A 12,772-nucleotide genomic window follows, 5' to 3' on the forward strand; every position below is an offset into this window, starting at 1 on the left:
AACAAAAAGGAAAATATATTGTCCATTTGTATATACATAATATATACATTACACATAGTTGAAACTTAGCTACACCATCTAACCTGGAGTAGAGGCTAACCTTGGAGAGGAGGGGTGAATGGTGGTTGAGACGGCACAGGAAGAGGGCTTCCAAGAGACTCAGCATGCACATGGGTATTCACTTTGACCTAATTCATTGAGTTGGTGCTTGGTGCCCTTCACTGTATGTACATTATGCTTCATACACACACATGTGCGCGCGCACACACACACACACACAAAAGGCTGACAAAATTGGCCAAAGATTACAGTAGATAGGAGTCAGGTGCTTCTATAACTCCCATAGTAATGTGTTACTTCCTCTTAGCTGGCAATAGAGAAAAATTTTCACATACAGAATCTTTCCATTAAAATGTTTACTCATCACATTCACTAGCTACACAGAGTATCTACAAAAAACTTTCGCTTACACTACGTTGTTTCTTCATATCACTGTAGATTTCATGCTTCCACTGACATGTTTAAAAGGGATGATAGTGTGAATAATACTGTTTTGAAGACTTCTTCAGTTTTAAGAGAAGTCTTTCTTATTTTGAATCCAAAAGTAATTAGATGTAAGACAAGCACAAATTGGACCCAATGGAATCAAGTTGTGTTCCTACTAATGATGATTTTGTTTAAACACACAGCATGACATATTCCAAGAACTCAAATATTTTTGTAATGGCCACTTGAGAGCTTTACTTGGAGCTGTGTATGATTTCTGACGGTCTTGCTTACAAGTGGATTTTTCTAAGAATGCCATGTATTATCTAAATCTCTGGAATGGAAGGAGGAAACCTGGAACAATGGATTCAAATTGGGTGGACATTTCTATGATTCCATGAGCATCATCCTCTAAGGAATGTGCTTTGGGAAAGCACAGATTCCCACCCAACTTTTTACCCAGGCAACTTTCTGATAGCCTTCTACACCGCCTAATCTTAAATAATTACATGTGACAAATATTCACTAAATGTTTTGATTTACATAAAATTGTTTCAAAAAACAGCGTTTAGTCCAGTCTCTTTCACAACCTATAATGGTAGCGCGTGTTAGGCTACCCATATTGCCTCTTTAAGCCTCCAAAGTTTTAATACAGCATTAAATAGAAGAATTATATAAGGGTATGGGCATAAAACTACAGTTGTCCAATACATAACAAGGAAAGATTAAACTTTCACTCCACCTGACCCTACCTTTTTGTCCATCCTGCAACTTAAGGATGTCACATGTTACTTGTAGTACCATCCTGTTGTACTGATGTCTGAATATTATAATCTCCTAACTCCTCCACAAATTGGTAGTTTTCCTTGCCTAAAATGTCCTCCCATTTCATCTCTTTCCCCTTAAATCTACACATTGCTCTGGAACCAGAGTGTAAATTTAGGAATACTTCTCGACTCCTGATGACCAATAACTGGAAGGACGCTCAATGCCTTTACACTGAGCCTCTCTCCGGCCCTGTGCTCCATTCCTGAGGAGGTAAACATCTGATTGGTAAATATAGGAAGAATAATTGAGAATATGTGACTCTATGCTCCTTCTTGGAGGGAGCTCCCACCCTTCAGTGCAACCAGCTATGACAAGAATCTCAGAGATAGACGCTCAAATTAGCTAAGACTTAAAAACACACCTGTCAATCTGTCATCTATCAAGAAAAAAGGTGAGATTTTGGTCTTCCTCTTCACTATTTCTCAATTTGCACAGAACCTAGGAAAGCCTCTTCAAATACCCCTACATACATGAATTTCATTCATAAGAACCTTCCTGACCATCGGTGAGATTTGCCTTTATTAAAATAATACTTATTATGTTTTACTCGATCCTACCAGCATGGAGTATGAATACCTCTGTGTGTCCCTAACCATCATTAGTTAGACTATAAATTCTTTCTGAATAGGAAACGTGTTTTCTACTTATTCGTATTCTGCACAGGATATAAGGCATTCAACAGTGTATACTGTTTGAAAAAGATGCAGTGTTTTTCTCCCGGAAACTTTATGTAATGCAATTGACCACAGCATTGTAAACATTTTTTTTATTTGATAGAGATGAGCAATCAAATATCCTTATTTAAAAAATGACACTGTGGATTATTTCCTCCCTCCTATCTTTATGAAACGTATTGCATGCTTTCCAGCCTTAGTGAAAGTCATATGCCACGTGTATTTACTTTTCTTCATTGACACAGTGTTACTAACATGATCAAATATGTTATTTTAATAGAGATAGTCTAAAATAGGGACTTCTGTTCAGTTGATCGAAGTAAGGGAAAACTTACCCAAAGTGACCTGAGAGTACACTCAGAGGCGGCAAGTTTGGAGCTAGAAAAATACTGCTCATCATGAAATTCCAAAGGGCCAAGAAAGAACAGAAACGAGAAGTAGCTATATGCAGCTGAGGAATTCAGAACTAGAATCAAAAGTATGGGCCTAGTAAGGGCTTAGAACTAGTTAGATGTAGTAAGAGTATGTTGGAGATTCTCTGGTCACATGATGCTTATTTCCTACTTCTGGTAATGAGCATGTGTCTTCCAGAACTTAAGAGTTGTTAAACATCTATGCCAGCTTGCAACATTAGTTTTATCGGGTATGTTTTCTTTTTTGAGTAAGACAGAAAAATGCAAGAAACAGTTTTGATACCATGTTTTCCCAAAAATAAGACCTAGCTGGACAATCAGCTCTAATGCGTCTTTAGGATTTTTGCTCCTAAAGACGCATTAGAGCTGATTGTCTGCAACTTATTTATTAGGTCTTATTTTGGGGGAAACACGGTATTTTGCATGGGCTCAAAAGGACAATGTAGTTAACCTAGCTAAAGAGGTGTTTTAGCCCCCATTCATTGTTAACAGTTTGCAGAATTTAGAAATTCTTGTTTTGTGTGGTAAAATTCTACATAATTGCTATTACAGTGAGATGTCAACATATAGCAGATGACATAATACAGCTGCTCAAAAAGGGATTCCAAGGTTGCCATACACGCAGTCGTGTTCCAGAACTGGCAGTTATCTTCCCAAATCCAGCAGAACTCATGAGGGAGAAGGGAAAAACAGCCATTTCTCCCCCATAGATTCCTTGGATCAAACTACATGAACCAAAGACAAAATAATAACAACCAAATGCCAGCTACTTTTTATTGAATACTTGCTATCTGTCAGGCACTGGGCTAAGTGCTTACATTTACTATCCCACTTTATCCTCTGAGATGTACTGCTATGAGTATTTCCAGTTTGCAGTTGAAGATGCTGAGGCTTAGAAAGGCTGTGTAGGGCAGATATTGTTCATTATCCACCTGATATCTATTCTCCCTTCTTCCTTGCATACTGTTTTTTATTTTTGGTTTTTTTCCCAGAGAGACAATGTGTTTAGCCCTAGAAGACAGTATTCGCCTCAGTCAACAATGACAATCCCACCCCTTGCCTTCCCAGACAAACCTGCCTCCCTTTCAGACAGAGGGGGCCATGCGACCCAGTTCTGACCAATGAGATAGATGTTAAGTATGCTGAAGAATTCTGGGGAACTTTTCCCTTTCTGATAAAGGAGGACAGATATGGACAACGCTACTCTTCTCGTTTCTCTCAAGTGCCAATGTCACAGCTGGGACTACAACAATCTTTTGACCATGAGAAAATGACCTAAAAGTTCTCAGAAAGTCTCTGCTGTTATTAAGCTGCTGGGCCAATCAAGCAACCGTAGATCTCCACATCTTTTACTATACAAGAAATATAAAAACTTACTTAAGTCACTGTGGTAGGAATTTCTATCATTCATAGCTAAATGTAATCCTGACAGTGATTTTATGAAAATGAGATATCAACTGAAGATCTTAGAAAAGCAACGCGTATTTACTGCATGCCTACTATATGTTGAGAAATGTAATAATGCAAATATAGAAAATAAGACTGATTCCTTGTCTTCAAGAGTTAGCAATATACACAGTATAACATTCATATGTTAATATAGTAGTACTGGCAGATTACATTAGATGCTGAGAGGAATTAGAATGAAAAAGTGAACAAAAATAGGATTAAAATCGAATACGTAAAGGCATTGGACGGAATGACTTTTGAGCTCCTTTCTGTTCAGGACATTGGTATTCATTGGTAGAATAGTGACAAGATCAAAGGCCATTAGATGTTACATATAAAAAGGTAAAAATGAGGGTGCATTAAACAGACAAGCATATTTGCTTGGCTAGAACAGAAAGTCTGAGAATCTGAGAATGAAAAAAAGTAACAAAAGAAAGTAGGGGAGAGGAATGGCCTTGAAGGGCTGCCAAAGGACTTCAGCTTCATCTATACAGATAGATTTATCTAAATAATATGGACTTAGTTTAGATATTTACAGAAAGCCATATGATGAAATACTGTTTGGCTACTTTTATTTTAGTATAAAGACTAATGGTCCATCTGGGAGCTTCCCGCAATTGGCCTAGAATGATGTGAATGGGGTGAAACTAAAAGTGATAATTAATGGTGAGATGGGTTACTGAGGATGAAGAGATGAAGGCAAGGAGTCAAAATTACACCAAAATTACAGAAAATTACACCAAACAATTGATAAATTCTAAACAGACCAGATGACTTAAAAAAATGAAAGAAAACTTCTGAAGACTAGGTTCTTTGCATCTCCTATTAGCTACTAAATGCTTAAAAAATAAGCACTATTTTAAAATAAATAGGAAAATTCCCTTGCTTTGTCTTTGGTAAGCACCTGAGTATGTTATAACAACAGTTGAATGGATTATTATCATTCTCCTTTTACCGAGGCTACCCTCAATTTTGTTTTGTCTCCATATCCATTTAACATGTGATTCTTATAAATTTTCACAGTTGAAAACAAACAGCTGGCTGAACTTTCTGCTTCAGTCTTTTGGATACTTTGCTTCTTGGTAAGTGATCAGTATTTTGATACTGCTGTAGTACTAACAGGAAATGATCTGTTAAAATCTGGATGTCCAGCTATAGATGAATGCCAGGGTACAGAGGAGAGCTAGTCTTAGAAGCAAGTCTATAAAAACAGTTTGGGGAGTTATTTCCAGGACCACAGGGGGAGAAGCGTAATTTGCTCTCAACATCAGAAAAGCAAATGCCTAACAGAAGAACATCTTATGATGATCACTGAACTGCATCAGTGGAAAGTTGACTGCCACAAACGCAGCAATTAAAATGACTGTGCTGGGGGGGTGGCCTATGAAAAATTTTTTTAAACAATGACTGAGATGATAAATCCTAGAGCTTAAATTATACATGATGTGAAATACCATTTCCTGAAATAGAAATTCACTCAGAAAAAGATTTCATAAGCAAGTAGAACTCTCCTAAACTGGTCGACTTATAATTTTGCTTATGTTTGCTAAATAGCAATTTGGTTCTATTAACCAGAAAAGACAAAAGATGAACAATGGTGGTGGGAATAAAGGAGGGATACTTTCAGATAAAACTGAAAAATAGATTAATAGTACGAAGAACTAATTTCAACTTTTCATATAAAATTGCCATTGATTATAGACATTTTCTTAGATTTATAGGGGGGGAGTTTTCTAATTAATTAGCCTTCAGGTTTGTATTGTTAATAAATCATTATCATGGATTATTCACAAACTAATCCCTGAGGATTTCTTTTTCATCATGGTCCTCTTTCTAAGGCTTTCTAGACACCACTGCACAGAAACAGATCCAAGTAAATGCAGACCATAAGGCACACAGAGCTTCCTTGTGGAAGGCTGATCAACAGCCTTGCCCAGGAAAAATTTCCAAACACCACACTTTACAGTTATAGTAGGGAAGGCCAGAACAACGTGGACAAAAGAAGATAATCTTGATGTAAAAGATCCACAAAGCAAAAGTGTCCACATAGAACCACAACTGCAAAGCATTATTTTCCCTAATGCTTTAATGTAATATATTTTGCAAATCTTATCATTTTAAAGTGGTAATTGATAAAATAAACTAATAATCAAGAATCCAATAAAAAATACATAAGCCAACATCTTATTGAGAATTTTAGAGCAGTAACAATTTTCTAAAACACTAGAAATGTGTCAAATATTTGTATTTGACTCATAAAATTTTATACTCAAAAATTTACACTGCAGTGTATTAATCTCTACTAAATTAGTAGTCATCATGGCTAAAAGAACAGAAGGCATGGTGTCTAAAATTATTTTTCAAGATTTGTCTGTTTTAATCGTTGGAACCTGTCAAACAAGAGTAAAACTGCAAAACATCACTGGATTCCGAACACATAAATCATCTGTTTCAAATTAATTGTTGTTACGCATATAAAAACAATGACAATCTGGACCAAATAGGCTTGAAAAGTGAATAACTAGCTATTACAAATAGTTTTGCTTTCCAAAATTCCCCCTCCTCCACAGTGTCACACACAGCTTCACCTCAGTCTTCCTGAACAGGAAGTCAGCTCTGTCTCCTCCTCTACACTCCCATTCAGCAGTTAGAGACCTTACCTCATTTCTGACTTGGCTGTTTAGAGAACTATCACTTCCCCTCGTAGACTGTAAGGAACTGGAAAGTAAAGTCTGCATCAAATTTATCTTGGTTTCCTTATTACATCTAATTTAACGCCCAGTACCTATTAGTTTTCTTTTTTTTTTAGAGCTATGTATTTATTAGTGCTCAATGAATTGCTGTGTTTTAAAATTCCAGTTTGCATTTATAGAGTTTGTGACAATACTTCCTCAGCTAATAAAGTGATTTTAAAAGTGTCTCATACTTAAATTAAATGTGAAATTTAAAAATGTAAATCTTAGAATTGTACAGTTTGTCTAATACTCAAAAATGTATACTCATTACAAATGAATCTGTGAATGTGCTATCGTTTTATTAACTGTTAAAATGACTTTTCAATCTTAGTTTTTGATTCTCAGATCCTATACAGTAAGAAAAAAATTTATCCATGTTGTTGCAAGTGTTAATTGTTCATTCATTTTTATTGCTGAGTAGTATTCTACTATATGGATATACCACTTTGGATTGTTTTCAGTTTGGAGATATTACAAATAAAACCGCTATGAACATATGCTACCTTTTCTCTTGGGTAAATACCTAGGAGTAGAATGGCTGGGTCACATAATTAGGTATACGTTTAATTTTTTAAGAAATTATCAAACGGTTTTCCAAAGTGGTTATACATTCATTACATTGTCACCAGCACTACGAAGGCCAGTTCCTCCATCTTTGCTAACCCCTGTGATCATTTATTTAATTGGAGTCATTTTAATGGTTGTGAAACGGTATCTCATTATGGTTCTAATTTGCATTTCACTAATTCCAATGAAGTTCAGCATCTTTTCATATGCTTATTTACAAATCATGTCTTCCTTGCTCACTTTTAATTGGACTGTCTTCTTACGGTTGAGTTGTAAGAGTTCTTTATCTAGATACAAATCCTATGTCAGATATATAATCTGTACTTTAAAAAAAGAAATGCAACTGCTTTAGATAATTATGCTTTAATCGTCTATCTTTAAGTAATGCTTATAGTAAGGGATAGCATTATTTCCATAAACCTCAGGTATCATGTTTTCAATGCCTAATAAGGTGGCCAGCCAGCTAGTATATGAAAAATAAAGAAAGTAGAAAGCATACTGATTTTCTCAACATTCTTCTTAATCCCTCCTAATTGTAGAAGTCTCTTAGCAAAATTATTAGTAGGAGATAACAGACTGGTTCGTATAAATAATAATTCGTCTTCCTCCTTTTTTCTTTAAAGCAAATTTTAAAAAAATAGCAAGTAGTAACATTACTAATAAAATCTCCTATATTTTATTAGAATTATCTGTCTCTTATACTAAGACTCTTGTTTACATGAATGTTTTCCTTATCAGACTGAAAAAGGCAAAACATCTACACTAGTGCCTAGTGTATATTGCTTTTCTAATTTTCTTAATTCTCTCCTTAGCTTTTAATTCCTATCCATGTATTTTCCTTTAATCCTCTCTTCTACCATTCCCAGTATCCCACATCTATAGTAGGATTAATTGCTGACCCCAAAAGAGTCTGGTTACAGACCATTTGGTGACCTACCACACTTCTTCAGACAACAAAATTCACAAGCCGAAATCTTTGTGAAACTCAGAAACAACAGCAGGGATTCTGCTGAGTAAAAAAGTGAAAACTTTTTTTATAGTATCCATGTAAATTAGTACTTTGCTAGAATAAAGCAAAAATAATTATTTTTAAACTTTACTATTTAAGACTTCAGTCTATCCAGTGATACAAGAACCACCAAGGAATCTTTCCCAAATCTGGGGAAGTTTTGTGGCTAAATAATCCTCCTCCCAAAAAGTAACAGGTATAGAAAAGGGTACACAGAACTAAGTCTACTCACTTTAAACCATGGAAAAAGAACACTTTTAAGCTCCTTTAGTATCTTTTTCTATATAAAGAATAATTTCAAACATTTTTAAAATTTTCATGAGACATATTATCCCTCAGGAATGCTTCAGTGTCAGACACAAATTTGAAACTAACTCTTTTGCAGCACTAGAATTAGAATAAACAGATTATACTGGCAGTCTCTGCCATGATATCAGGATATAGACAACCCTAGGGCTAAAAGTATTTCATGGAAGTAATTATGACACAATTAACTATATTCCCCAAATCAGAGTTGCTCTCATCAGACACCTAATGCTGAGCTTAATTTGACAGTTTTTATAAAGGCCCAGTATTAAAAGAATAAGCTTCGTCTGCATAGGAGGAGAGGAAAGGGGAGGGGGGGGAGAAGGGAGAAGAAGGAAGACGAGGGGGGGAGGCGGAGAGAAGGAGAGGGAGGGGGAGGAGAAGGAGGAGGAAGAAGAGGAGGTGGAGAAAAAGGAGGAGGAGAAGAATAATTTGGGCCTATTAAAGATAATATCTATTGGTAAAATAGGTTTGTTCCCAAGCATAAAGTAAATCATTGCTTTAATGCATGATCACTATATGAAATAATGACCTGGTTAGTAAAAAATTATATACATATATATATTAAAATTTTCAGTTCAACTGGTTCTTTTGGTATAAGGAAAATTTTAATGATTGGCTTCAAACCCATTTTCAATAATGTAAAATATTGAGGTTTATTATATGTTAAAGAAAATAAAGATAGTATGATCCAAAATTTATTTATTAAAGCTATAATAAAATCCCTTTCAATGCACTCAAACATTATAAAATGATGCTTTTTCAATAAAGATACCAGATATAGTATTTACTGACAAGAGAAAAAGTATGTTTAATGACTTTTGTTGTTTTCCGTCACCTTATTGAACGATACATCATGAAATCAATAGTTGTACATCTAGGAAATTTACCAATGGAGCTCTCTTCCACTGGTGTATATATTTTAATTTGTCTCATGTGGGTGTCTCTTCCATTTTGGTGATTGGCTAGAACAGCAATCTGTATCATGAATGTGCGAGTTGGCTTCTTATGATTATCAGTTAAGGGAACGTGAATCCAGCCACTTGGTTCCACCAATTCAAGTTGCTGCCAGGAAAAGAAAAGTCATATTAGGTTTCTACCCAATGAATATAATTTATTATAATGAAATACACTCAAAAGTTGATTTATCTATGTATGGTGTCAGATGGGTACTAGATTTATCAGGATGATCACTTCATGAGTTATACAAATGTCTAATCACCCGTTGTACACCTGGAACTAATACAATATTGTATGTCAACTGTATAGAACAAAGTTTTTAAAATGTTTTAATAGAATAAAAATAAAGTTGACTTAAAACTAACATCTTGCTCACTAAAAGAATAATATGATGACATAACCATTACCAGTTATTGTGCACTTTTACCATGGTGCATTTTTACAGTTGTCAAGCACTTTATATGCACCATCTTAGTATGTAAAATAAAAAAACATGTATGCAGTCTTAGTGTTTATAGAAACTTGTATAACACACGAGTTTACAATTAGACATGTAGAAAAAAAATATATATATATACATAGCCAATGGAAGACCATGCTGACACAAGCAGGAAAACAGTCTAACATTATGCTTCTTGTATATTTTATTTCAAGGACCATGCATAACACACCCTAACTCATATAACAATCAGACTCTATATAAATTATGAGAATATTGACAAAAGAAAATCATTCGTTAAACAAGCATCAAACAAAGCTTTCTTCCTTGGAAATAGTAAGTGGTTTATCTAATCTGAATCATGATCTAAACCTGAAATCTAGATTTTTAATGTTTTTCAATAAGAAATACTCATTTTTTTTAATTTTTAATTTTGTTTTAATGAAGAGTCCAACTGTCCTTTAACAAGGGAAAGAAAACTGTAAGTCCAAAGTAAACTGAGGGGCAGCTGGGCGGCTCGGTGGCTCAGGTGGTTAGAGCTCTCTGCTCCTAACACAGAGGTTGCACTTGGGCCACTGAGCTGCACCCTCTACAACCAGATTTGTGAACAGCAGCTCAGCCTGGAGCTGGCCTGCCAAGAGGGGCCGGAAGTCAGAGGTCGGCGCAAGTGGCTGGTGGCCAGTGTGAGTGGCCGACTAACGGCCAGTGACCAACTGGCTCAGCCAGGTAACACGCAATGCTCATAATACCAACATGGGCCAGAGAGCTGCGGCCTCCACAACTATACTAAGAACAACAATAGCTTGACTTGGACTTGGGGTGGGGGAGGGGGATGAAGGGGGGGGTGAAGTAAACTGAAGTTTCTAAAAATTTTCCTAAAGTTATGAAGTAGGTTTTAAAAAAATATTGATTTTTAAGTTATCTTAATTACTGAACACATATGGACTATATGCATCACAGAAAATACAGGTTTATCTTATCAATAATCAAATGGCAATGAGTGTCAAAAAATCAGGATTCCATGAGTTACTCTAGAAAAACAATTAAATGAATGCCACTATATCTTTTTTTCCTTCCCTCCATACTTTCTTTCCTTCCTTTTACTTTCTTTCATTCTTTCTCTTCTTTTTTCCTTCTTTTCGTTTTTTATGGCAAATGAGGGTGGGTAGAGATGGGGAAGAGAACCATAATCTTTAAAAAGGTAATTGTGTTTAACACTGAATGATTTCCTCCTTTTAACTACAAAATATAAGAATAATTGAATCTCTACCCATCAGGATATTTTTGGTCAGTAGCATTTTACAAATTTCCATTAGCAATAACTTAAAATGAGTGCTTCAGGGACTTTATCTGGTTTCTATCATTAAGCTTTTATTCATTCAGGCCACAAATAGTTGTTGAATACTTAAAATGTTCAAGGTATTGTTCTAAGTAAAGTTAAGCATACAAAATACAAATAAGGCCTTGTTCCAAACTGTGGGGAAAAAAAAAAGTAGAGGCAGACTAACATCCACTCTGGCTTCATGTAATCTCTTCACGTATAAAGTAAAGGGATTGAACAAGTTATCATCCAATGTCCCTTCCAGCTCTGATATTCAATGATTCTAAATAAAAGAAGAAAGATGCAATAGGAAGATATCCACCATCCTTGCCCCAAAGCTGTGAATATGTTAACTTGCATGGCAAAAGGGACTTAAAGATTTTAGGATGGAAAGATTATTCTGGATTACAGTGGTGGGCCTAACCACCAGGATCCTTATAAGAGGAAGGAAGTATAGACAGAGAAGGAGATGTGATGACAGAAGCAAAGATTGGAGTGATACAACCACAAGCCAAGGAACGCAGGCAGCCTCTAGAAGCTAGAAAAGGCAAGAAACACATCTCCTCTACAATCTCCAGAAATGAATCCACCTTGCTGACACCTTGATTTTAATCCATTAGACCCATTTTGGACTTCTTACTTCCAGAACTGTAAGATAATAAATGTTTGTTGTTTTAAGCCACTAAGCTTGTAGTAATTTGTTATACAAAATAGGAAACTATTTTAATAGATATGCATGGGAGTTTAGAGGGAGAAAGTACTTTTGGTTAAAATAATCTATTCTCCTGGTAAATGTACAATAATATATCTCAATGATAAACAAGAAGTAAAACTAAGGTCCTATATTCAACTCCTTACTAATAGAATGTTTTTGACACATTTAGCCATATTTCTGACAGACACAATGTTATTTTTAGAGTAATTATATTTTAAGTGCTCCAGTGTATTAAAAGTTGTATTAAGATTTTATAGCATATATAATTTTTGGCATAATATATACAGAACTATAAATGTTCAACAAATTATTCAACAAATACAATTAATAAACTATTTCTTTGGAACATATCATAAAGTTTCTTGATCTCAATCACTAAAAGTATATTACAAAGTATGTATAGCTGTTAACATCTCTCCAATGGCTTCACCATCAACTATAATGCTTGGAAGTCACAAACACCAACTCATGTATCTCCTTCAGTTCTCCTGTGCCCAGTTTGAAATTCTCAAAGAGTCATCTCTAAAAAGTTATTATTCTGATATTGCCATATTTTGTTATTTCATAGATTTAAAAAATTTCAAGTACATACAGTATGTATAAATTTAATTTTTGTAAGTGATTAAAAGATTAATATATTTTAAGCAAAAACATAAATTATTTTTTTATATTTTAAACAGAATTAATAAAAGGCAACATTTTGTCAAAATAACTTTTTTCTCCTGTTTCAGGTTTGGACCTCAATAAATGAAAATTTCATCACCACTAAGATATAATTTTTTTCTATATTCCTCTTTATTCTTTCTACCATCTCCCATTTTGGCTCCTTTCTCCATATATTTGTGCACTTGAAAAGTTGTTTTGTTTTTT

At 34.8% G+C, this 12,772-nt stretch overlaps 1 protein-coding gene across 6 annotated transcripts in view; it reads right to left on the reverse strand.

The window, feature by feature from the left end:
* Positions 1-12,772, reverse strand: part of ANAPC10 (anaphase promoting complex subunit 10) — a 273,020-nt gene that overhangs the window by 212,184 nt on the left and 48,064 nt on the right. For 3 of the 6 annotated variants that reach the window (XM_081075697.1, XM_081075694.1, XM_081075695.1), the window contains exon 5: positions 5,926-9,532. The exons of the other annotated variants lie outside the window; for them this stretch is intronic. In XM_081075697.1, coding sequence (XP_080931823.1) covers positions 9,302-9,532 — 231 coding nt within the window. In that variant the 3' untranslated portion in view covers positions 5,926-9,301. Of the gene's footprint in view, positions 1-5,925; positions 9,533-12,772 lie in introns of those variants that run through there. 6 annotated transcript variants of the gene reach the window in all.

Source organism: Rhinolophus hipposideros (genome assembly GCF_964194185.1).
Source record: "Rhinolophus hipposideros genome assembly, chromosome: 16".
In the NCBI taxonomy this organism is placed as follows: Eukaryota; Metazoa; Chordata; class Mammalia; order Chiroptera; family Rhinolophidae; genus Rhinolophus; species Rhinolophus hipposideros.